The 25,966-nt window shown below is 44.2% G+C and overlaps 1 protein-coding gene across 3 annotated transcripts in view; it reads right to left on the bottom strand.

Moving 5' to 3' along the window:
• Positions 1-3,997: 3,997 nt before the first annotated feature.
• The window catches only part of LOC103357368 (neuropilin-2-like), a 65,600-nt gene continuing 43,631 nt past the window's right edge, over positions 3,998-25,966 (bottom strand). The window contains exons 11-18 of one of the 3 annotated variants that reach the window (XM_008281910.1): positions 25,819-25,963; positions 19,223-19,303; positions 18,914-19,018; positions 14,552-14,817; positions 13,928-14,024; positions 12,342-12,374; positions 7,365-7,430; positions 3,998-6,387 (exon numbers count right to left, since the gene is read on the bottom strand). In XM_008281910.1, coding sequence (XP_008280132.1) covers positions 6,083-6,387; positions 7,365-7,430; positions 12,342-12,374; positions 13,928-14,024; positions 14,552-14,817; positions 18,914-19,018; positions 19,223-19,303; positions 25,819-25,963 — 1,098 coding nt within the window. In that variant the 3' untranslated portion in view covers positions 3,998-6,082. Of the gene's footprint in view, positions 6,388-7,364; positions 7,431-7,742; positions 10,470-12,341; positions 12,375-13,927; positions 14,025-14,551; positions 14,818-18,913; positions 19,019-19,222; positions 19,304-25,818; positions 25,964-25,966 lie in introns of those variants that run through there. The other 2 variants (XM_008281911.1, XM_008281912.1) reach the window with 2 other exon arrangements.

The following is a 25,966-nucleotide window of genomic DNA, read 5'->3' as shown; positions in this document are numbered from 1 at the left end:
AAGTCTGAATCTGTCTCTGTCTTGGAGTCTGATGGTCATTGGTGAGCTTCAGTTTCATGTGGAAATGCTCAGATGTAGCGCCGGCTCATTTCTCATGATGTGTCTTCCAGCGTTTAGAAAAAACGCCATATGGACATGTTAACAAGGTTAAACGACTTGAATTTCACCTGAGGGGGTCGTAATACTGTTGAACCGACCAAATGGGAACAGGTTAACAGGAAGGTAATATAAAGTGTGCAAGGTTTATCAGACATCTGTAAACCATTCCTCATCTCTGTTTGTGATGCAGGTTGAAGGCCACATTAGCTGGGGATAACATCTGATTCTCGGCACGGTTCGCGGTCAAGTTGCATTGTGGGTAATATAAGATTTTTACAAAGGAGAAGAATAGAAAGACTAAAAAAATATGGTATCTCTGGTGTTGAGGCATCCATTGTCAGAGCTATAGAGGAGAGAGTCAAAATCAGTGAAAAAATCTTTTAAGAAACTTGAACAATCTGCTGAATTGAGAAGCAAAAGAAATTAGGGATTTCTTAAGTGTTGTTTATTGTATCGGTCATGTCATGTCATGTTTGTTCCGAATATTGACTATTAGCTCTCCTTGATTACCAATAATTGGTTTTGGTATCAGCGTTGGAGAAACTATGTAAGTTAAAGTAGATTTAAGACAATAGACTAAATATAAAGATAGATGGATTCCGTGACGTCCCCCCACTGGTTTTCTGAACAGAGGTTTTGAAGCACAGCGTCGTGGCTTCGTGCCTGATTCCTACTAACTCTTAGCTAATCCAAAAATACAAAGAGATGGAGCTGAAGTATAATGTCTCCTGATGATGCACTGTCCTATAACCACCCACTTGTCACTCAAAGCGGTCGTTCCCTTCAATATGCGTAAATTTAAGTCCTAATACAAGTGAAACATGTGAGGTATATAAGAATTCACTAAGTGTACTGTTGTCTTAAGCTGTTGAGACCAAAATAGTTTTTGGACTAGGTGGTAAACATGTTAGTTTCTGATGCAAAATTAGACGTTTTAACATGGGAGTCTATGGGAATTGACTTGCTTTTAGAGCCTCAAGTGACCATTTGAGGAACTGTGGATTTTGGCAATTTGGCATCAGCTTCATTTTTGAGCCCTGGAGGTTGCTGCTTGGTTAACACTAATGAAAGGATTCCTGTGAATTGATAGTAACGCTGACCTCATTACCAAAATAGAGCTTTTATCTAACTCAACATGGTATCAGTGATATTAAAGATTTCCTTGGGCAAAATGAACTTACTCATTTTAATGAGTTAGACAAAAGGTCTACAAACTCCTTCAAGTTCTACTAATTTCATTTATTAAACTGTGGCTCAGCTTCTGCTTTGATCTGAAGCAAGGGATTCAATAATGTTGTAATAAAGAGTTTCCACTTGAGGAATAATTCTACGGGTCTCTGATGTCAAGCACTTGAACTGCAACACCTTCACTCAAACTCATTCCAGACAGATGGTTTGGGCCGCCTGTGAGAGGCCTCCCACCATGCCTGATAACAAGTTTCCTGGGCTATATAGGGCAACTGTGACTGTAAACACACCAGCTTCAAGTGGAGCGAACAGGTGGCCTTCCACATAGGACCACTGGTCATGTTGCGTGTTCACAACAAAAGTTCAGCTATGAGGAAAAGCTTGAGAGTCTTAATAGCTTGTGGGAGTGACTCAGATCTGCTGATGGGAAATATATCAGAGTTTAGATGCCAGAACTCTGCATCCAACTGGTGCTGCTGAGCAAAACCAGGATGAGGTATTGGTATAGTATGGAAGGAACAACATCCAAGCCAAAGCAAAACTAAAGGCCGCCCTTCATTGATGTGGTCCCTGGTCAACAGACCCCAAAATTGCCTCAAATCATGCTCCGTATCTTTCTATCGAGTTAATTTCCTTTGCTCTGCTTCACAATGACGAGTCTGCTGGCCTAGTTTGGAGCTCTGAATGGAGCTGTTCTCATCCAATCATTTCCTCCATGTATTTGTTTTCAGAGGCTGTATCCTCTGGAGGAGGGGAGATGATAATGTCACCGAGGAAGGAAAGTGATGGTCTGCCTGGTGTTTATACAAGACTTTGGCATTTGTTGTCATTGGGTCTGCCGTCATTGCCAGGCACGCTGCCACAGAGCCTATGTCTATCCTTCATCCACGGCAAACACACCCTCCCCGCACTGACCCATATAGGTGCTTTGAATCGCTGGCAGGCCCGACAAGATTATCTGGGCCCCCTTCCCAGGAAGACCATTGGGATGTGGGTACGTGGTGGTGGTGTGCGCGCATGAAACATATCTAAAAATGTAAGCAGGCTGTCAGTCTCTGTATGTGCATTGCTGCTGCAGTTTGTGACAGAACTCTGGAGGCAGTTGAAAGAGATGCAAGGTTTAGTCTCCAGGTGGTTCTCTTCTTCAGACTGTCACTGAAGGTGCAGGGAGGAGGATATGGAGGATTTTTGAAATTTATGATTTCTGAATCACGCCTGGGAAGGTAGAATTCGGTTCTATTAATATTCTGCATGACTAATTCAAGGGTTAGCGCCATTTAAAACCAGATTCAACCAGTCCTCAATGTGCTAGGACACAGTGAGGAGCCTCTACGCAGTCATACAAAAGAAGTGATTAAGTCAGAAGACCAAACCAACTTCCCCCCCTATAACTGTGATGACTAACAGCCTGCCTGTATGTCCTCTCTTCAATCCTGATTACATAATCCCAAGATTAATTAGCTGTGTGTTTCAGCCACTTCCTGTAGCGCGACCCTCAAATGGGCTCCCTCCGCAATCTGGCCTATCGACTTACAGGGCGCCAGAGCTTTTTCTTTGAAGGCCGTTTCGGCTTCAGAGGCAAAAGAACTCTCTGATCTGACGGCGAAAGGAAAGGGCCCCTGCAGTGTGCCTTTACAGACTGATAAAAACTTAGAAAAACAACATTTGGGTAACAGACACACTCACGGGGAGGGAAAAAAAAATTAAGAATAATTTGGTTGTGAAAACAAGAGGCGGTACGGAACAATGACAATCTGGCTCCTTTGGTAATTTCCTGTCGGCGTTCATTCGTGTGATGTGGTCGTGACTGTTCTGCCGGGATCAATCAAACCTGCGAGCAGATGGCATCGCACTCCTCCGGCGGACTGGGGATTGTCTGTGTTTTTTCAGGGATGGTAATTGGCCCGCTATGTTACGGACCGGAGCATGCTAACAGCCACTGCTATCACCGCTGTGCTGCAGCGACAGCACCCATCGGCTCATAAAGCGGTACCTGTGCTCCACTTCGAATCGACACAAACTTGTGTTAAATGTTGCTGTAATTAATAAGGCATGATGACACTGAGGAAAAAACACATTTCAGGAGCGCATCCAAGCTTAGAAATGCAACTTTCATTTATCTCCCAAGTGACAACTGCAGCATCTCCATAGGCCTGCTGGTACAAAATGTGGCTGCTGTACTACAGGCCTCCACAAAACCCAGAAGAGCCAAACATGTTGGATCTCTGCGCTTTATTTGCTAACAGGGTTTGCATTTAGGTGAAGAAAGCTTATGTGGATAAATAGAACCGTGTGGGGGAGAGACTCGGAAAGCTGTATAAAAGAGAAACAGAGTAATTGCATGTGTACTGTATGAGTCGTGTGTGTGTGTGTGTGTGTGTGGCTGAGACGGCGGGCACTTCAAAGCTTTGATGTTGGAGCTCCTAAATGAGGGCCACCAGAGGTCCAGACTAATGGGACATCATGGGGAGATTAGAGGCCAAGTGTAGCAGGCTGACAACACAGCATTATGTATGTGTATGTGACAGAGGAGGGGAGCAAGAACATGAGTTTGTGTGTGTTAGAGTCCCTGTGTGTATTCCTTTTTTTTTTTGCAATTAAAAGTGAAAGTTTGGCTCCAAGTCTCAGATGGAGTTTGCGGGTAATTGGACAGGATGTATCGAGCTGCAAGTATCGCAGGAATTTACTACAAAGAATTCTTGGTCATAGCTTTCCTCAATATGGTATAAATCCTTTATTAAATAATCATAACAATAATTATAATAACAATCATAAAAAGAGCATTTCTGTACAAAGACCCCTTTAAAACAACAACAACAGCAGTTCTAGCAGTGCGAAAGGGGAAGGGGGGGAGGGATCCTGTCCTCTTATGTGGGTTTGGTCCTCCCAGGCAAAAGGGGGCGCTGTGACTGTCACTGTCAGTGTCTAATTACTGTATCTGATACCGGCTCCAAAGGCAAGCTGGATCCCCGAGGCTCCAAAGGCACTTTGAAGAGAGTCAGTGGGGTCCAGAGATGTGGGCCTCAGAGGAGAGAGACAGCAGGTGGATGGGATGAAATGGCGGATCCATGGCGCTTTATGGACTTTATGGTCACAAATCTGTGTCTCAGTAGAAGCCGTTGTTCCCTTAAGTTTTTTTTCAAAGATCTGAGTGCCGTTCAGTGTCCAAAGTTTCTCAGAGAGAGAAGATGTGTTCTCATGTTCTGTATATACATTTGTATATACAAGTGAAGTGTGTGGATGTCCATGTGCACGGGAGGGAACTCTGAGACCTTTCCTTTTACTCTCTCCTTCTCATGGCTTATGAGTCCATTCAGAGCATGCAAGACAAGACCCTTTCGGACTGGTTCAAAAAAAAAAGAAAAAGAAAAAAAAGAAGCTTGCCTTGCTGTGCGAGAGCCGACGTTTGAAATCAACGCAAAAAAATAAAAAATAAACCACAAAATAGGCCACAATGAGCCAGGAGGTTGAGGTGGGGGTGGTGCGATGTGTGTGTTGCAGGGGAGACGGGGAGAAAAGAGGTGTAGGTCCTTTAAATCATGGCTTTTGAGGTCCACATGTAAAAGAGAGAGATAGAGCGAGCGAGATAGATGCTCTCCTCCTCTCTTTGTCTTGGTGTCGCCTCAACGTTCCTTTTTCAACATTTCCATAAACAGTTTTGCTTTTAAGGCTTGTTGTGTGTCCGGGCACACGGTCAGTCGATTGCGAAGAGCCGTTTCTGGTTGTTTTTGATCCCATTTGTGTGTTGGTTGTTTTTTTTTTTTGTACTTGTGTAAGCACAGAGAGAATGTGGCCCCTGTGAGAGAGAGGCAGGGGACTGTAGTGCTCCGTCAGTCAAAGTCTCTCTCATTCTCTCTTTGTTTCTCTTTCTACAGTGGTTCAGTCTCTGCCCTTACCAGCAATCCATAGGTTGCACCGACCAAAAGCTCCTTGACCTTTTACCATTAACCACAATGTAAACATGACCTTCTCTTTGACAGGAACCAGTAACAACAGTCTCCGACAACTAAATCTAACAATGACGCCTCTCTGTCATTAAAAGAACGTGTTAAAATGCCCCCCTCCCCACCTCTACACACACATATATACTTTCTTTGCCTCTTTTTTTTCCAACTTATCAGCCATCACCGACTGGCAATAGGCCAGAACGAAAACATTAAACAGAAAGGGAGTGATTGAGCAGAACTCGAGGGACGTCGGTGACTAAAAATACCACAGACTGTCAGGAACTAAGAGGATAACTGAGGCTGATAGGTAGCAGAGTCTACGACGGAACAAAGGAGCCAACGGGCTACACAAAGGAGCTAAGTTCTAGGCCACTGTGTTCACATGTGATCAAAAAAGACGCTTTCTAAGTACGTTCCTAACCTACCACCTTTCCAACACAATGTGTCTGGCTCTCTGTTTGTGTAGTTTACAGTATCCAGTTTCAAAACTAGACCTCTTACAAATCTATGATGCATTTATAAACACTTCTCTTTTGGTGGACCAAGAATCTGTAGTTGATATGTGTAGATATTTACTTTTTGAGGCCTAACATCCCCGAACTGGAGCAGTCCATCTCGGTAGTCTTTCACTCACTGGTTCTTTCACCTCAAAAGCTACCAATACTGGACTGTGCCACATTTTCCGAAGAGGAAACAAGTTCTCGTTCGAGCTTAAATGTGGCTTTTCTCATTGTCCATGTGTCCTCAGATCTGCACCATCGAGGAAGTAAACTGACACTAAAGTGAACTGGAGGAAATGAAGAAAATATCGAGAGGGTTTTCACAAAATGCCTGTATGTCTCCCTCCCTCATGCCTCGGTGCAGCAGCGCTGTTGGTTGAGTTTAACTTTGTGCTTGAGACCGTCGTACAGTTCGAAGTTGTAGTTCTCCAGGGTGGTGGAGGAGCGTGATGACAGGCCGCTGTAGGAGCAGGTGCAGTACAGGAGGAGGCCGGCACAGACCGCCCCGAGCAGGACGCCCAGGGAGCTCATGACGATGATTGTGACCAGGATGGGGTCCAGTGTGTACAGCCAGGAGTTGTCCTTCTCGGAGACACGCGTCACTGGAGGCTCGGATGATGGCGACGGTGTGTTCCAATCAGGGAACTGCAAACCTGTGACAAGAGGGAGGAGGGAGTGGAAAAAAAAGATGAGAAAAGTTAGTTTGATGGCAGACAAGTCGTGACTGGATAGAAGTGTTGTCGTGCTCAGGGTTGACCCTTTATGGTTCGACCTATTGCAAGATTTATGTACATTGCAAGCAACTCTAGACAAAACAGCGTCCTCGAGAGACCTGGAGCCTATTCTGCATTCCATAAGTTGACCTGTTCAGGCTGAAACTTTATACTTTAGGATTCCTCAAGTCCCTATTTCTGAAACAAGGATCAGGTGAACCTAGAAACATGCAAGCATTCTGCTTCTTTAAAAACTAATAAACATGTCAGCAATTTATCACAAGCAGATGAATAATATATAAACAAACGATAACGTAAGAGCTTACAATTGATTTTACTCAGACTTAAAGGGGACTCTGGATTTTATTTTAAGACCACTCAAGCCCACAGTTGCTGTGATTTTACTAAGCTGCCTTTGCACTGTTGGTTTTATTACTGTGACTGGATGTAAAACTTTTTTCTTTAATTGCAACATTTTTGTTACTATTGATAGTTGTCACCCCTATCTGCCCCACTTCACTTGCAGGAACTGAGGCTGTCTCGGAAGAAATGTCCACTAAATCGTCCGTATGAGATTTTGCTTGGTAAACCACAAGCAAATATTAACCAAAAGCTACCTATATACAGTAAATAATGTTGTTTTCCAGCTCCAGTTTCAGCAGTGCAATGCAATGGTTTGCATGTTTCTACATTTTATCCTAAATGTGGGTTAGGTGGTCTTAAATACAACTGAATTTAGGAAAGAAAAGACTTAAGCATAGCATCAAACATCAGGACTTCTTCCAAAATTGTGTTTCAAGAATTGTTATAAGTGGCTTACAAAAAACTAAATAATGAAGAAATATACAATTTAAACAACAAAAACTAAAGAAAATTATTCTGCCTCTACTGATCGTAGTGAGTGTCTCGTATCTTACCTCCACCTAGTGGGTCTCTGCCACTGAAAAGTCGTCCATCTCCAAATTCATTGGGTCTCTTAACTGCTGGAGATAAACACAGGAGACACCGACTTTAAGCACCAAGCCCATTTACACAGAATTATGGCTACACAGCACAAAAATGCACTAAAACATGTCGCAACATAAGGTGAGGCAGAAACTCGTGTCATATTTACAGATCATTCATCCTGTAAGATATCTGGAACATCTGTCAGATTGACTGCCTCTAATTCACTGCTAACAATCACAGGTGGCTATGAGCTCATGGCACCACACAAATATTAAAAAAAAAAAACCCTTTGCATATAGTAAATCATTATTTAGAGCTCTTGTTCTCATACACACGCACACACTTAATAGTAGAAAAATATGACTTTATTAATAGAGAAAGATCGTTAAGATACATTCCTGCCACACACAGTCATCACATAGGATACTGATGGTATAAGACTGCTCATTCTGTGTAAATAAAAATGCAAACATGTCATCATCAAATAACATTACCCATCATTATCACTGTTAAAATCATCAACACTGTTACTGTCAAGTTTAAGAGTGGTGTATTAAATGATTAAAGAAAATTAAAAAACAAAACAACTAATGGCAACACATGTAAGTAGTGCTCGTGCTTTGGGCGAACGGAACTGCCAGGCGACGTGAACTGAAAATTGATATGTATGTGAGTGCCTGAATTGGAAGATTACAAGTGTGGCAAAACTAGCAATGGCTGCAGCACTTTAGTGGAGCCCAATAGCTCGAGTGTACTTATACTTTAGATGAGTTTTCTTTTTTACTTTGTGCGTTGTGAGTTTGTGTCTATGCGCGAGTGTGTGTTTGCTGCTCTTGGCAAGCGTTCAGGAGTGGGAGTAACTGCTTGGCAAGGCACACGTCTAGAGCTGGAGGTCTTTGATGGCCAATGGCATTATTAATGCTGTTTCCAGGGCAACTGAAGTTGGCAGCCGATTGGGCGATAGAGGTGCGGTAGATGGGAGGGAAAAGTGCTTACCGCAGCCTTAATAAATGTTATCTGTCCATTAACTAATTACAACTATTAGAGGCTTGGAGCGTAATGGTGTTGAGATGCAAGTAGGGTGTCCAATCCCTCCTCCCCAAGTTGATTTAAAAGCACATAGTGGGAGTGTGCCAAAAAAACACGTTTTTTTTTTCTTTCCACTTGGGAAGAAAAGTGCAGCTTCTAAATTGTGACAACAAATTGAGGTGCATTCTGCTGAGCTGTGGGCTAGTAGGTGATGGATTTTTGCAGCTGTGACAGACCACAAAAGCACGCCCCATTAAGCCAAAGAGTGAAGACCTCAATTTCATTCAGTCCAGAGTGTTAAACTGAGCTCGTGTCAAATCTCACCCCCTCTGTACCAACTGATGAGAGAGAAATCGGTGCCAATGTGTTGATCTCAGTCAGATTTTTTGAAAAAAATTACAATAAAATAGGCTTTTAGATCCCAGATGTGTTAAATATTAGTAAGAAGTGCATTAGCTATGTTTGATTTTATGTTAACAGTCGCTCGTGGTGCTCCTATGGCACTAAAGGAAAAGACCATCAATAGCTGGCGCTCTGCTCTGGTTTTCATAATATCTTGGATCCCTCTCAGTGGTGCACATATACAGCAAAACACTTCACTTATGGCTTCCAGCTGGTCCAGCGGCATTGTGGGATTTGTAGGAGTATAAATCAAGGAAGAAGTGGAGATGGCAGACAGCTGTGTCTATTTACAACCCTAAAAACAACAAGTACATATTCACACTGAAAACACGACAAGGCTTGGCTCGGCATGGCTTTCATCTGGGCAGCTCAAAGACATGGGGAACAACGGGAGTGGGTGGTATGGAGCATAAATGGGAGTGGAACAACGTGCTTTATTACACCAGAGAATCAAGATGAAACACTAAACACTGAAGACGGCTGCATCCATCACTGACTGATGCCTTTATCAGGAGAAGACGAGACGTTCAATCAAACGAGCTGGTTATCTCCATTTGTGATGCAGGACTTTAAGTATGATGGATTTGCATTCCTTTGTTTTTAAATGTGCACATGCTTTGTTGAAAAGGACAATGGAGACATTTATTTTTTCTCTCCTCTGTTACAACACCCTCACCATTGGCACAACTCGTATCGGAGCTATCCTGTGTTGTTATTACAAAGATACCAAGAGCTTTATTTTCTCGGGCTTGCCAGATCATTTCCACAGCGAGCACATTGAATGCCTCTCAGCCTAACAGTTTTCTCCTCTCTCTCTCTCTCAGCACTGCAGAGCTCCTCATGTCTCTGGGGTCTTGTTTTAGCCTTGTGGTTTGGCAGCTCTGGCTGGCTCTCGCAGCGGAACCGGCTCGACCCCCTCCTCTTCCCAGCCCACACATGTCTGTGTGTACGTCCATGCTGGGGTCATTCCAGGAGGACCGCTGGGGTTATGAGGAGCCAGACGGCACTCAATGGTCCGAAACAAGCTGCTCAGATAAATAACTTACTCAGACTTCAGTCCTCTCATCAGGAGCAGCATAGTGTGAAATGTCAACAGCAAACTCCTTAATGAAACAGAGAAGAGAACAGCACCCGAAGCTACATCCATTAGAGACTGAGCGAGAGACCACAGTGTTTCTTTGCAAATTTTCACTTAGCAATTTGGGACAGTGTCTGTGTCATCATCAGCACTGCAGCTGTAAACTAAAGGAGGGAGGGTTCGTCGAGTGGATGTTCTGTCAGTCTTGCGGCATCATGACTCGCTGCCACCGACATCACAAGTTGGCGTCCTCCTCTGCCAAATACAACGCAGCTAAGTGCTTCTTTTTAGCAGAGGGTTCGGTGTCGGTCCCGGCTGTCCAACCTCACTGTCAGGACTGGCTCCACCCCTGGGGTGGCCATACTGGAGGACCAGTTAGAATACTGGAAGCACTGCGAAGAGCTGTGATAGGCCACTGACAGCTGGCTCTTCTTGGTGGCCAGGTGTTGTCGACAGCAACAGAGAGCTCTGACCAAGATGGCCACTGCCAGGAGAAGGAGGGCGCCCCCGGCGGCCATAATGTAATACCAGTGGATGGGCAAGGGAGGCACAGGAACGCCTCCCCCTGGTGGAGAGATACAGAGTAATTGGCCAGCGGGAAAAGAGAGGAGTGGCACTTTACGTTTATTTTCTACATTTAATTCTCTGGTTTTCTATCCCTATTGGTCTTAATCATACGAACAGCAGGCGTGCACCTCATGTGAGCATGCACAAGCATGCCAGTTGCAAAAATTAAAAAGAAAAATCTCCAAGGCCAAAAAAGAAAAAAGTAAATGCATCCATTTCTGTCATGTAGCTTGGGTTGCAGTTGGAGGACAAGTTTTCACACCAAGATCATCAAGAGATTTGGTTTGAAATCAGTCCAATAGTCGATCCAATCAAATGCAATGCAATTAAATTTTTTCAAAGCTCCAATGAAATTACTTGGTGTGAAACGAAAGCCAAAATAATTAGTTATAAAAGCACCCACACACATTAAATTAAGGAGCTTCCTCTTCCTATTTCACACTGGCACAGGACCCCTGATATCGTCTTAGAACCATGCAAGAATCAGTCGGACACCACATGGGAATCCAATGTTCCAGAGCTCTCTGAGCTGATTTTGGAGTGGGATTTGTTATTTAGCTGGCTCAAGTTGGCAGATTTGTTCTGAGTACATAATTTATCCTGTTCTCTGTTCTTGGTTTTTCATTTTTCTTTTTCTCATGCATCAGCCTCCTGGCCAGTCCTCTCCTCCTCAAGCCAAGCGCTGTCTCCTTGGAGACTATCCCCACAGATCCTCTACGCTGCTGCCCCTGGCCTGAACCCCTCCCTCTCAAATTCTTGGTAAGAACCAACTAACCAGTTCCAAGAAGATACTACTCCTCTATCCAAGTCTGCTACAGCAAACCGCTGAAGATGCTGAAAGACTAAAAAATAGAGCCCACATGTAGGTTCCAGACTTGATGTGGAGAGCTGTATGCAGAATGTCACATTGAACTAGGGAAAGTGAAGCAGAGCTGAATACATCCTGATTTTTGGACCGTGTCACATAATTACAGAGGGAAATGGTGCGTGCTGCTGCTACTTCACACTGCACACACTCATTAGACAGAGCTGAGTTAGGGAGAGGAGAGAGAGACACCCGTGCTCGATGCTGCTCAGTCACTCTATCTGATTGCTTTTCACTGGGGATACTGGTGTGTATGTATGCGGTGATATTAATGTGTGTGTCTGTCAAGGGTTACAGACTGTGTTGTGCACGTGTGTGCGCGTATGTGCGAGGGCATAGGAGTAGAAAAGCCGGAGAAATGCACACACATCACATTCACACTGAAACCGCCGAGCTCTTATCTTATTGGAAGACATTATGAGATGCCAAAACACTAACATCAATCTCATAGAGTCCCCCTGGATGCTCTAAATATTTTTCATGAGGCAGACAGTTATTTAAAACCCTTCAGGCTGTGTCAGGCAGCCTAGAACTGAGAATATGTAGCTCTTTTCAAATATCTGACTCCATGAGGTGTGCTTGATTTAGCTTGCCTTGCACGCAGAGTTTGCTCTTTGGAGATTATCCCTTTGTTTCCACTGAAACTGACAAGGTAAAATTAATGCGCAACACAAAATTACTGAGGTAGTCTATTTTTGCAACTTAGTTAGAGCTTGCAATAATTAATTTGGTATTTGCAAATGTAATAATTTAGATTTTAGTGAGGCGTTTAGTATTTGTTTGGTGATGTCTAACATGCTGCTGAGTCACAGAAGGTGAATGCAGTTTCATTAATCTGGAATCACACAGCTCTCACAGCCTCTGTGTTGTCGGTGAAGGAGTGGTGCAGGCTAATTTTCTCAAACAATTTTGTGCCACCAAGCAAAAAACCCCAGGCTAGTGCATACCAACGGGCAGGAAGCAAGACCAGAGAAGAAGTAATATCATACCAAAAGTCAAACTCACCTGGATTTTCAGGAGAAAAGGCTGCGATGGGTTCTGCGAGGACACAGAGAAAGAGTCAGGCAGAGACAGAGAGAGAGAGAACGCTGTTAGATAACTTTAAATACGAGGGAAAAGTCAGCCAAATGTCACACAAATGTCACAAGACTATCAAACTCCTCCTGAGGAAATTTAAGTTAATTCCTCAGATAACACACAGTCGAATTATGGCATTTACTGGGCTCCTTTGCTTGAATGCAATTTCAAACAGAGTACATTGTGTGAGCTGGGAATTTGAGATGGGCTGTGCTCACAGCGCGTGTGTGTGTGTGTGTCCGCAAAGTTCACGCATTTCAAGTTGTTTATCTGCGGAGTCCAGTTAAACTGGAGCGGGCTGGAGGTTTTTTTTTCTGGCTTGCTGTAAATGCACAGAGCAGAACCTTCACTTTGATTGCCTGGAATGCAAACACAAAGAACTCGCATGCGTGCGCGTCTCAGTGTGTGTTAGATAGCGTGTGTGTGTGTGTGTGTTTGCATCGGGGGGGTGAGAGAAAAAGAAAAAGAGGGAGACCGACTTGGGAACTGGCGCCTTTTGGCGGGAACGCCAACGTACTGTGAAAAACTCAACTGTGTGGGGTGATAAGCAACATCCCAGCATGCTTTGGGAGTGGCAAAGGAGGAGAGGGAGGAGAGGAAGGAGGAAACACAGCAGCATGAGGGGGGAGGCTGGGCTGTCATCTTTGCCTTTCCAAGCTGCTGTGCCACTTAGAATCTCTCAGGACACACAGAAACACGAAAAAAAATGACGCAAAAACACACAAAAACAGAGAGAGCGGCAACAGAAACACGCTTTCCTTCAATTACACGTCGCCTGGTCCACCTCCTGAGCGCGCTGGACGTCAGTCAGAAGTGATGACGGCAGGTTTTTTGGCTGTGAACCCCCAACCCACCCACCCGGCTCTGTCTCTGATCTGTTTAAGACCCTGTGTGAAGCCCCTGCTCAGGCCAGATTAAAGGGGCTACGTCGGCGCTCGGCTCACACCAGGCACCCACAAAACTTGCTTGGGAAAGAGCCTGTCTAGTAATTCCCTTTGACGGCTCGGGAAAAGCTCTGTTTACAAATACGACAGGAGCGAAGCGCGAGATAGAGGGAAGAGGGAGGAAAGAGAAGAAGAGAAATCTAATGAAACATAGATTAGCATCGCCGGGGCCCACGGGGCGTTTATGGCCTAGTTTTCCTATTCTTCTTTTCTTTTCTCTCTCGCTTTTTTTTTTTTTTTTGGTGGAGGAGTAAACGCTGTCCCTCCCTCTCCTTCCTGCTTTCATCTCTGCGTTTGGTGGGATCTTTGGAGGAGAGGCTGTCTCCGAAACTGAGATGGGAGGGCGACGGAGTGGAGTGTGGGGGTGTTTATCACTTCATGTGTGTCACTGTTGAAGGACCTTAAAGCTAGAAGTAGAGGAGTTGGACAGGAAACAGGAGTGATGGAGATGATGAAGCGATGCCTGTGTTGACAGAGGATGAGAGGGCGCTGCTGGGTCAAATGGAGGTGTGTTTGCTCAGTTTTTCAGTATTTTCCTGGGCGGCTTGTGTGCGTGTGTGTGAGACTTACGTGTACATTCTTTCAGCGGGGAACTCGAGCTCATGTGGATGTTGTCTATCCAGATGTGTCCTCTGGTGCCGTGCACAAAGAAACCCTCCATCACAACCTAGCACAGCCAAAACAGAGGAGGAAGAGGAAGAGGAGGAGGAGGGAAAAGTTGAAAAAGAAGCGAGGAAGGGGGGGAGACAGGATGAAGCCAAGAGGGGAGCAGGAGGGTGGAGGCAAATTGGGACAAGCATGAGGAAGGAGGAGGAGAAAAGAGGATAAAAACTTAATATGGTGCCTGTGATTTCAAAGTTGCACTCAACACTTGCAATCATCCCCTTGTTCTCTGCAAGCATCTCCAACTGACTATTTTATGAGAACATTAACTGCTTGTGATGTCTCTGACAAATACACCGCAAACCCCCAAACAATCATGCAGCCAGTAGAGACAATGTGGCGCACTCGATCCCCTTTTGAAGTCAAACCTGGCCTAAGGTGACACAGAGGTGAAAACTGATGCCTTTATATTCTCTAAAATGAGTGCATCTCTCTAAACTACTCTGATAAAATGTGTTTCTCCTCCTGGGGTGACACAATAAAGCTATTTATCAAGCAGATATACTTAGATATAAGCGGTTTTATTACTACCTGGAAGTCTTTAGGGGAGCGGGGCAGGATGGTGCGACCCTCCTTCCACACGGGGCCCTGATCGTCTTTTAGTGTCCACAGCACCGTCTCTTCGTTGTGGCCGTCCCGCACCAGGACCTTCAGGTGGCCCTGAGCCTCCCCCCATATCTGGTACGAGAAGAGGAGGCAGAGGGGCCCGGTGTCGGCGGCCACCACGGGGCTCACGAGTCGGGCTTGCTGCTGCTCCGTCTTCAGGCTCGCGTCCATGTACAGGTAGCTGTTGGGCTCTGGAGGGGAGGGAGACATGTTGAGATGAGATGATCTGAATAAGTGTGTGTAAAAAGTCAGATACTTTTTCAAATCCTGGGCTTTAAAAATAGAGAACATGTGTTATTATATGTAAATGGGACCCCTTGTGATCAGATCTTCTGCTCTGTATCCAGTGAAACATCTACTTTATTTCTGTTTGCAAATATTAAATTAGGTGCAAAATCTGCAGGATATTAAAATGATAAACAATGACCATTTTATATGTTGTGTCTGCCTGTTGTCACACTTTAATATGATGCAATTGCAAATACAGTTTTGGAAATAATTCTCAGACCACCTGTTGCTTTCTTTACAAAATCTCTATATGATGTTTAAATATGATTTTTTAAAACTGTAAAAAAATACAAAACTCAAAGGGGTTGGCCACAATATTTTTTTGAGTCACCATTATTTGTATAAGTAAACTCACCACATTATCAAAATTAAAATATCAGTCGACAATGTCTGAAAGAAGAAACGCAAGAGCTCCACTGCTAACCAGCCTGGAATCAGCAAAACAGCTTTTCGTTATAAGAAGGAAGCGCAGCTCCACCGAGAACCGCAAAAGAAGAGGCAGAGAACAGAGGTCGCAGTGGTCTAATAAATGTTTTCCAAAGCTTCAAGTATGAGCTTCTCCTTATGCAGAGGAAGTCAGTTGGTCCTTCAGTGTGGCCAAGGACGCAGTCACGTACACACTGCTGAAAGAATGCAGCCATGTGTGGCCCAGACCAGCTCCTAATTTAGCAATCTGATCTCAGTGCATACTCAATGAATCTCTGGATGGGTTTTACACCTGCGCTTCACCCAAGACGCTTGTAAATGACAGGTGAGGAAAGGGGCTTCTTTTCAAATCCTGATCATATAAACTCTGGAAAATATAGAATAAAGTGAAAAACCTTAAAAAAAAAAACAAAAAAAACTGCTGAATGAGATATTTTACAGCCGCAACATAAAACCTGTTTTTGTATTTTTAACACATTTCCAAAAAAATGAGCGTAGCCATGTTTTAACCTTGAGTTTGCTGGTTACTGCAGTCAAATGAAAGTGAAGAAAAAGTCTGATTTAATGGGTTTTCATTTCAGCCCTCGAGGCAATAAAAACGAGGAAATTTGAAGGGCTGTGTAGCCTTTTGATATCCACTGTAAATGGATGCTGCTGAGACGAGTTTGTGCGGCGCAAATGGAGCAACATACACTAAGCATGCGTGCATTCGGTCACACGATTATCCCCATAAATCACGACCGGAGGCACACACTGGAGCAGGACTCATATATCCACGGGCGTTCATGTTTTTTCACACAGTTGGACGTTTCCAACATGACTCTTAAACAAAAAAGACACTAATCACCAGTCGCTAACAGGAATGGGATCGCCAATGCACAATAGTCGCGCTAAACAATAGGGATATGACAAATATAAACATGCAGAAGAATAGGTCCGGTGAGAGCGTCGTTGGCACATTGAGTGCAACCAGAACTCCAGCCAAGACCCTCGGGGCCTATTTCTCTCCATTCCCTTCCAGGTAGATGACTTAAACAACGGAAAAGTCCAACAAAATGCGTGCCACTCCGTTTGTTTACACCAGAGGATGTTTAGTTTGCAAATTGGATACCGACATGAATTCCATTGTGGGAGAGTAAGTACTGTATGCATGAAACTGTGTGTGTGTGTGTGAGAAAAAAAAAAGAAGAAATTGCATGTGTATGCCCTTGTATGTGTGAGAGAGTGACTCAGTGAGGCGTCTGGTGAAGAATTTCTTAAGTGGGCCCTGTGGGAAAATGTCCAGTATCAACAATCTGCAGATTAAATCACCTGCTTTATCGTGAACAACTGTGTGTGCGTCTCATAGCAATGACGTGCACTTTTTTTTCTTCTACGGGCCAGAAAAAGTACCTCGAGAATGAGAAATTACAGAATCCATCAGTTTTCTTTCAGTCATATCACAAGATTGGTGTTTACAGTAGCATCCGGCCCGTTTTTTTTTAGTGCGGCCAGGTTATTGAGTGACTGAACTGATAACCTTTTCCTGCGTGTGGTCTTTCCAGCGTATCTCACAAGCAGTATCTGGAGGGACAAATCTTCCTCCGAGTTGACAGCTCCCCTCTGCCCGCCATACGCCCAGAGTCGACACTTCAGACAGTGTGTGTGACAGTGTGTCCCTTGGCCCTTTGCAGCCTCGGTATAAATGTGTGTGCTGCACATGACAGTTATTTTTTTTTGGAGGGGGTTTGCATGCACTATGTGTGCAATTGATTCATATTTAGGCCTTTTTGGGCGTTATTACTCATTTTAATGTGTGCACTAAACACTTATTCCATGCCTTGTCTTGAAGCTCTTGCACAACACCCCCCCTCCATTGTTGTGCCTCTTGTTCGCCAGACAGCTCATAATCGAGACCGCCTCGCAACACACAGCACAACAGAGCATTATTAATCTATTTCACAGTGGTCTCCTGCAGCGGGAAGCAAACAGTGATTCAATCTGTGAAGTCTCGTTATCGCGCTTTTTTTCACTAGCCTACTATATTAAGGCAAATAATATAGCAGAATATGGCGGCTAATTCTCATTTCTGTGCTTTATTACTGGTTTCATGTGTGAGGTGAAGAGGTGAGGAGTTTGTGGTTTCGGGGTAACATGGGAAAAAAGGGAATCCCATAGAGGATTAAAAAGTGATTCGATAGTGGTGAAATAATGATCCTGTGCTGGGCTGGGATTTCTGACCTTTGACATCTGCGTGGAAATCAAAGGCTTTGTGTGGCGTGTCAAAATGGCTGGAAATGATACTTCATACATAAAAGCCACAACCTGGCTAATCTAAGCAGCCCTTTTCCAAGCGGCCCCTGATGAAAGAAGCTGCTTTGAAGCCCCCCTGTCAAAGACGGTTATGACCTAAATAGGTCACGCTTCAGGAACATTTCCTGCTTTGCCGCGAGATCTGTTGTCCTGCTGAACATGACCCAGGTGACATCACAAATTTGAGGAAAAAAAAAAAGAAAAAGGGGGAGGCCACGCTGAACCTCCTGTTTAATTCTCTCCAGCTGCAGAAACGCTGAATCTTTCATGCAGACTTGCTAAAAACCAATGAATTTTAAAACAAGGTTGGGATAACAATCCTTTACCCAGCCTATGTTAAATTCCAAACAGTGCTATAAAAAGCCCTGCCTAAACCCAGCAGGATACGTCGTATATAGCTTTTAATAACATGCCAAAAGCCGCACTTGTGATCCGTGGGTACATATGAAGAGAAAATGAATAATTTCTTCAAGGAATGTCTAAGTAGATGGAAGTCTACAAAGCATCATCTGGGATGTGCCGGAGGTAATGGAGGGGCAGTAAAGGACAGCAGGGAATAACTGCTCATCTCTGGAATCTCCTGCTCTGAACTTAATTGGAGCTACTGGGTCTTAACCCCTTCCTGCAGACACTTGATTCTGACACTCGGAGGCGAGGGAGCGGCGAGCTGCTGGATGTCACATGTGTCACATGTGAGGCTGTATGTGCTTGACACAGCGGTGGTGTCTGTTTCCCTGCGATTCCGTCGATTCATTTTCATTCTCATTCACTCGGAAAGAGCCGTGTGGCTGGCAGACAATGCTGCGGCTAAATTAGACTGGTTTCAATTTAAGAAATTATTTTAATCAAATTGAAGAAGGACTCAATGAAGACTCAGAGGGAGAATGACTCCATTTAATTAGAGAAAACACTGTCTCGTCTAGACCCACTGAAGTTGATAAAATAAACTGAATGCGTTTGTGCTCGTGCAATTTTCTGCACCCAAATAAAATTCCCCTTGCAGCTGCATACATAAAAGCTCCCAGTTGACAGAGGCTGACACAGAAGCCCATCAAACACCAAAATCAAATTTGAGATGCCCAACCTGAGCTGCTTTGTTTTGCAAATTGGCCCCAGACCGAAATGTTAGACAAATTTTAAACAGTTCCAAAAAACCTGCTGCAGATCCATCAAACGCCTGTTACAGAGAGAAAAAGTGAACCTCCCCGAAGCAAATCTGAGTCATTCTGCAAACCAGTCGGCGCGTGAGTCAGTCTTCGCATTACAGTCGAGGAGACTCACCGTGGCTGTGCAGGGACCAGAAGAGTGGGGCGTTGGGGTCGTGCGTCCACCCACACAGGCCATGGTCAAAGTCACACACACTGTCTGATGGAGGGGCGGTGGATGCTGTAGAGGTGGAGGAGCAGCGAGAAAGGAAAAAAAAAAAAACAGCGTGTCAAAGGTTAGAGAGGTCTGAGAAATCACTGTCATTTCACATACAGAAGCATTCACAGCTGCTCTGCATAATAAAACTCTTTCATCTTCCCAATACCACAATTAATCCACCATTTCTTATGCTTGCACGTAAAACACTTTGGTGCCTTGTCTCACCTGTAGTTGTAAGGGGGACTGTGGTGGTTTCAATGTCAGCTGGAAGAGTTGGTGTGACTGTGTCTGCCGGTGTTGTGGTTTCTGCAGAAACAAACACAATTCAGGGTCAAAGGGCGGCTCATAAAACAATCGTCAGACATTAGGAAATCCATTCTTTGACCTTGTGAACATTTCAATATGATTTCTTTATATGATTGAATAAATCACAATATCATAATATTTCCACCTTCAAACAGTTTTAAAAACATTGCATGAGACTTGACGGGTTTCAACATAAACAAAAGAATCCAATCCTGTAGCATCGAGAGCTTTTACAGAGTTTAAGCAGAGCTGTCGATGAGCTGGTGTGCTCAAGCTGCAGCTCCAGAGAAAGCAACAGTGTAGAATAACATCTTCCAGAAAGCATTAGCTTGACAGAGACAAAATCTAAGCATAAGACGATTTGTTTTGGGTGGTATATCTCCAACCAGAGATGGACTTAAGAGGACACTGCAATGTCTGTTTAACAGATCTTTTATGTGGACATTTTTCCGTACATTAGGGAGGATCAGGAAATACAGAAAGGAAACACAGATGTGAGAGTGGAAATTATAAGTTCACAAAGGCACAAAGAGCCAGAGAGAAATGAGGTATAGTGTCCTTATTGGTAACTTTCCACTTCTGCCTATACTCCAGTGGTTAAGACAGGGAGGGAAGACAGTTATGATAACTGGGAAAGAAGACTGGACATGGCTAGCCTGGCTCTGTCCAAATGTTAAAGAAGAGTTTGTTAATTTTATAGAAAAACACACAAAAACTCATTTTTTGGGGGGGTTGTGAAAGTAAAATCAATTGGAAGCTCTGATGTTGTCATTTATTATGTGTTCGCCATCTGGTAGAAATTAATTGCTTATATGTTTTCAAATTTTCAGAGCAACAAAATGCTTATTTGAGGCTACAAGCTGAATGCTGGTTTTAGTAATGTGGGATGCATCAGAAATAGGGACTCGTGGCCTCCTAAGGTATAGCGTTTCAGTCTGAAGATGCTACTTAGTGAACTTATGGAATATAACATTGACCTTAAGAAGATGCCTACTCATGTCTAGGAAGCTGTTATGTTGAAGAAATATAGGACTTTCTGACATGGCTAAGAAGAATTGTGCACATTTAAACTTACAAAAACTATCTACGATGACCCAATAGGAAATAGTTTTGCCTTCACTGTCTTGTTTTAATAAGCTGTCATTCTTGTTCTTGTCTGGCAGAGACACAAAAATGGGTGCTGAACAAATCCTGCCTCTCTCCCCACTGCAGTGGAGTAAACACACCAACAACCCAGCAAAGTGCTCGTTTTATTATTTAATCTAATAAGAGTCATGGCAGCATTTCTTCGACTGGGTCAATTTCTGTAACACCCAAACAACTGCGGTTCACTGTACAAGCAGTGGAAGCACATTTTTAAACTTGACATTGGGAGTTTTTCTGCTGTTTTGTCATGATTTCCAAACCGCAAATCAGCTCACAAACAGCATCGTCAAGTGTCCTATTATGGTAAAAATTAAAGCACATGCTGCAACTGAGAGTGTGAGCTCACTGTCCAAAACTAACTATGTCTTGTCTCCTGTCAGAGTCAGTCGGAGGGAGGCGCAGGAGGCCCCCGGTTCACCCAAGAGGGCCCCTGTCATGTTGTGTCTGGGAGCTTCGGCGTCAGTATCTGTCCAACACATACACTGGCTCAAACATGCAGACACACGGGCACGCATGCTAATACACACACAGATGCAAAAATCACACACACACACACACATATCTACAACTCCTGGCGCTGAGGCTGATGGATGGATGTGTCTAACAAACTCCCCTCGACCTTGGACAGGATGATCGCACTCTGAGACCACTCACTGGCTGTCAGGGAGGCTGCACGGCTCACACAGTCCATCTCCCACTCTGCTGTGTTGTGCATGTGTGAGTCTCTGTGTGTGTGTGTGTGTGTGTGTCTCCCTCACTCCATAACTCACACGCGCTCGGGCGAACAAACACAAAGTGAAAAAGTATGATTTTGGTCTGCTATTAACATCCATCGAAAGCCGCATACATCACAAAAGACAACACACAAAGGGCAAGAAATTGGCTGCGCTCATTAAAACACATTGGTGCGCAAACACACACACACATGTTGAGCAGGCTGCAGATGGAATGCGAAGTGGGAGAAAGCAGCGTGTTATTAGGAGCAGATGGGTCATTCCTCGTGTTATGGGAGTGTACACATAAGTTTCGGTCTTGAGCGTCGATCCAGATTTATCATGAGAACAAACTGTGAGAGCCGGTTTCAGATTCTGTCTGTTTAAGCATCACACAAAGTCATTAACAACACATTTACACAGCGACGTGATTTTTTTTTTTTGTCACTTTCGCTTAACTAGATTCAAACATATTGCACTCGTTTGACATTAATTACCACTAAAATGAGTAAGCGCATTCCTCAGCGCATTAGACTTCATATCCCTTTTGTCAGCTTTCCCTGTTTTGTCTCACTGAAGCCTATACAAACAACTCCGAGGCTTGGATGTCTCATGATCTCATGTGAGACAGATTTCACCACTTGAAAAGGAAACACGATCAGCACACAAACATATAAAAAAGAGAAGAGATTCATGGACTCGCGATGCCTGTTGATGGCACTACTGCTGGTGAATTTCCTCTTTCTGTCTCGTTCTCATTAAAAGACTGTAAAAAGCAATACGGGCAACAAACACAACACGATACACAATTGATCTGCTTTAAAGAACTTCCTGTGGAAATGAGCGCAACGGCGCCCCAGCTGGAGAAATGGCACAGATGAAAGGCCCGGCCACAGCTGGCGACGGCTTCTGACATTAACCCAGTGTTAATGTCACGTCCTTTATGCCAGTCATTAACTACCTAATGAGACTCTTATCGCTGCTGGCCCACTGGGAAGGTAAAGCAAGAAAAGCAGCCCTCTTCTTCAAACCTCTCTTCCTCCTGGCTTCCTAACGCACCTTCTTTCCGTCTCTTGTGTTCTCTCCTCTTGTTTGCGTTTTGTGTTTGCCGTTTTTTATTCCAACCTAACCTTTTGAGTCCTCTAGTTAAGTCTTGGGACCGGGTGTTAAAATAAACCTCGCGCATTACCTGGGCGCCGGTGCACCCCGACTAAACACACATAAACACAGAAACACACAGCCGAGTCCATTAAGATTCTAGCCAGCTCCTGAGCACTCTATGCTTTAAAAGGTCAGGCCTTGTCACAGTGTAAATGTGCTGACCTTTCCAGGGTGTGACAGGAGTGTCGGGGGCAATGGGAATGGGACTGACTCGTGCGTTTTGTGTGGGTGTGTATGTGACACGGAGAGAGAATGTGTGTTAATGTATGTGACCTGCCTACCTTGCCCTGAGCCCTGTCCTTGAGGTGCGTGAGGACGATGTCACAGAGCTGTGCGAGCATGTCTGAGGGTGCACGGGTGCTTCTACTGTACATGCGCATCGGAGCGCCTTGCAATGCAGGAAAAGTCCCTCTGCAGCAGAGTGTTGTCTTACATAATGCGCCTACTGCTGCAGGTGATGATGCAAGTCATCATCATCATGCGCGGGATGAGACACCAACACTTAGAAGAGGACCCAGGGGAACGGCTGACACAGATAATGGAGATGTGCACCACACGTATGCATCTAGCGCAGATAAATAATTTTTCAGGCTTGTTTTTTTTATTTTTTTTTTAACAGACACCAAAAACGCACACAAACACACAGCGCGGCGACGGCCAACCCTCCCTGCATAAAAGACATTGCTCACTCCTAAAGAATCTGACTCAGCAATATGTCAGAGAAGAGAAAAAAAAAAATCTTCAATTATGTAGAAAGCCTTTCTGTAAATCTCTCCCTGGCAGTCCTAGGTACACACACACACACACACACACACACACACACACTGATAAATGGATGCGTACACAGAGCCCAAAAGAAGACGAAGGGAAAGACGCCATTGTTTGACGTTCTCCAGGGTGGGGTTAAGTGCTCAGATCAAGGTTCATCCACACACACACAGACGAAACTGTGACGACGAACCCTGAACCAAGTCTTCACCTTAAAATTTAATCATGTACAAAATGGGAATTTGGGTGACAGATCCCCATAGTGTGACTGTGTAAACAGATTTATGTCCAAACACACACATGCACTGCAGAAAGTGGATTTGAGCCGCGGTTCTCATCTCATTTAGCTTTCTGGTTTAGTGATGGCAGTTTACTTTCCTGGATTCAACTCGAAATTACACTCAGTCCCTTTAAATGAGGTTTACTAGACTTTAGCGTTGGGTGTCTGATGTTCATGTTTCTTCTGATTTTTCTGGTGCAACTAAACTGCCTTTTTTTTTTGAGTAGGATTACAGTAACTTAAATGACAAAAATCATGCTTTACGTTTTGGGTAATGCAAAGTTGGAAAAAACAGAAACTTCTCCCTAAATTTAAGCTGCAGGAATGCAGGCTGTTCATTTAAGAGGAATCAGGTGATTTAAGTGGATGACTTCAACTTGTGGCATTAATATTACTTGTTAACTTAATTTAACTTAATTCAGTTGCATGTTACAAACTGAAACAATCCATTTAAGCAATTTTCTTTTTCAGGGATGTGGTGACAAAGTATCCACACAAACATAAATAAAGCAGTAAACTGATGACCGTTAAAATGAGCGTTTCTCTATTTACTGGGATTTTGAAAGCTTTAAATTATTGGTGTGCATGTGTAAGCTCCACTACTCAGTGCTCCCATATTAAAATGATTCTACCTGGAAGAGGTGAAGAGACGATCTATATTTCTCACAGATCTCTAAAATTTCCTTCCTGCGCTCATAAATTTTTCATTCTGGGAGTACGTTGAGTAGAAGAGAAAAAAAAAAAACTGTCACTGTAGCGGCTCTGTGTGCGAGACAGCTGTGCAGGAACAGGGGGAAACAGAAGGAGTCAGGACCAACAGCAGCGAGCATGGAAAAGAGGTGCGAGTGATGAGTAACAGAGGAGAAGGAGGAGGAGGAGGAGGGGAGGAGGAGGAGAGGAAAAGAGAGGAGGCATGGTTACCAAAAAAGAACAAAAACATTTACAGACCCACGCACTGGGCCTCGGGCAGGGAAAAGAAAGAACTGCAAACCATGTGCAGGAACCGGGGGAGAGAGAGAGAGTCCTTATTCTGCTTCTCTGTAGTAGCTGCTGCTGTGTTCAAACTGCATTAGGAAAGATTTGGGGTAAAAATATATCCATTTCATCAGCCTAAATCATAGAAACGAGAACACTGAAGGCATCAGCGGAGACAGAACCGAGAGAGAAAATAGTCTGAGTGGAAGGGGAAGTGAATGATTTACAGCATGTCAGCAGTAGTCCACTAGTCCTGCTGAGCTTTGTTGGTCTGTGAACAATATGTGACCCCTCACAGTTTTCTGTGCCACATTCTCCCACAACTCCTCTCTGGAAAATGTGCTAATCTCTTTCATTTTGTTGCCATCTTTGCGGTTGGTTTTTTTGGAACGCCTTTCTGCGGTGCGCTTTCCACAGGTCACTCGTCAATCAGCAGTTAATGTAAAACACATTGTTTCCTGTGTTTCGCAACAGATCTAGGGGGAAATAAAAATGCCAGAGACCAGGTGAGGAGAGCAGCAAACCTAAGCAGCCTTCATAAACGAGACTATTGCATTCTATTACTTCATATTTTTTCGACACAGAAATACACAGAAGTGGATGCGCTCACATTATATTACACTACATGTGTTTAATCTTGCATTAAAGTGCGCGTACACTGTGCTGACACGTGGTAAAGGTGATAATGACAATGTCATGTTCTTAATATTTCATATCAGCCCTTATGCAAAGACACAAACACACACATAAATCACCTTAATGAGGGCATAGCCTGACTTGCATTTTGTAGTTGCACTCTGGTGTGTGTGGGCGTGTGAATGTCATGAGCCCGGAGAACATACATGCCTCTTATTCTGTGGCTTCTTCGGTAAATGTGGGTCTGTGCTTATATGTGAGCATGTTGAGCTATACAGTCCAGCCATCCTGTTCAGGCACAGAGGGAGTGATAAACAGTGATCGTCCATATGTGTGTGAGTGACGCTGAATGTGTGTGTGTGGCTGCAGCACTGCAGCACATCTGGGTAACAGACCACGCTGGAAAGTGAACAAACCAGTGCTCTCCATTGCTCTGGGGATGCATTCCTTTAAACCAAACCCTGTCCACTCCCTGCTGATGATAAGAGAAGCTTACGGAGAGTTCGCCTCCAATCCTCCAGGTGAAACAATATCAGAACTGAATCGAAATCGGAACTTTTCCAGGGTCAAGTTTTCGCCGTGCGGTCACTTTCCCCTTTCTCAGCAAACACTGGGTGTTTCTTTTCACCTCTGGCAGGCTCTAATGACTCTCATACATATCTAATGCGAGCCTCACTCTTCCATCGAGCCACCTTCCTCAAGGTCCATTCAGTCCTGTTAGACCACTTGAGTTCATTACAGCGTGGGGCAAATAATTCAGCCTGGAATACTGTATGCGGCGAATTATCATATATAAAGTGATTCCCTGTCACAGAAGCAACAGCAGAATGTCCTACCTGGAAGGTCACAGCCCAGTATCTCCACTCTCATCCCAATTCCTGCTGGTGACCATCTCTCTGGATAGATCCTGATGTACTGGGCCACAGTCTCCTCAAAGTGACGGAGCTCCGGGGTGTCGTAGTGTGTGTTGCCCTCGAAAATCTG

Source organism: Stegastes partitus, unplaced genomic scaffold (assembly GCF_000690725.1).
Source record: "Stegastes partitus isolate 25-593 unplaced genomic scaffold, Stegastes_partitus-1.0.2 Scaffold250, whole genome shotgun sequence".
Lineage (NCBI taxonomy): Eukaryota > Metazoa > Chordata > Actinopteri > Pomacentridae > Stegastes > Stegastes partitus.
Note: the sequence above shows the minus strand (reverse complement) of the source record. Positions and strands in the feature narration are given on the sequence as shown.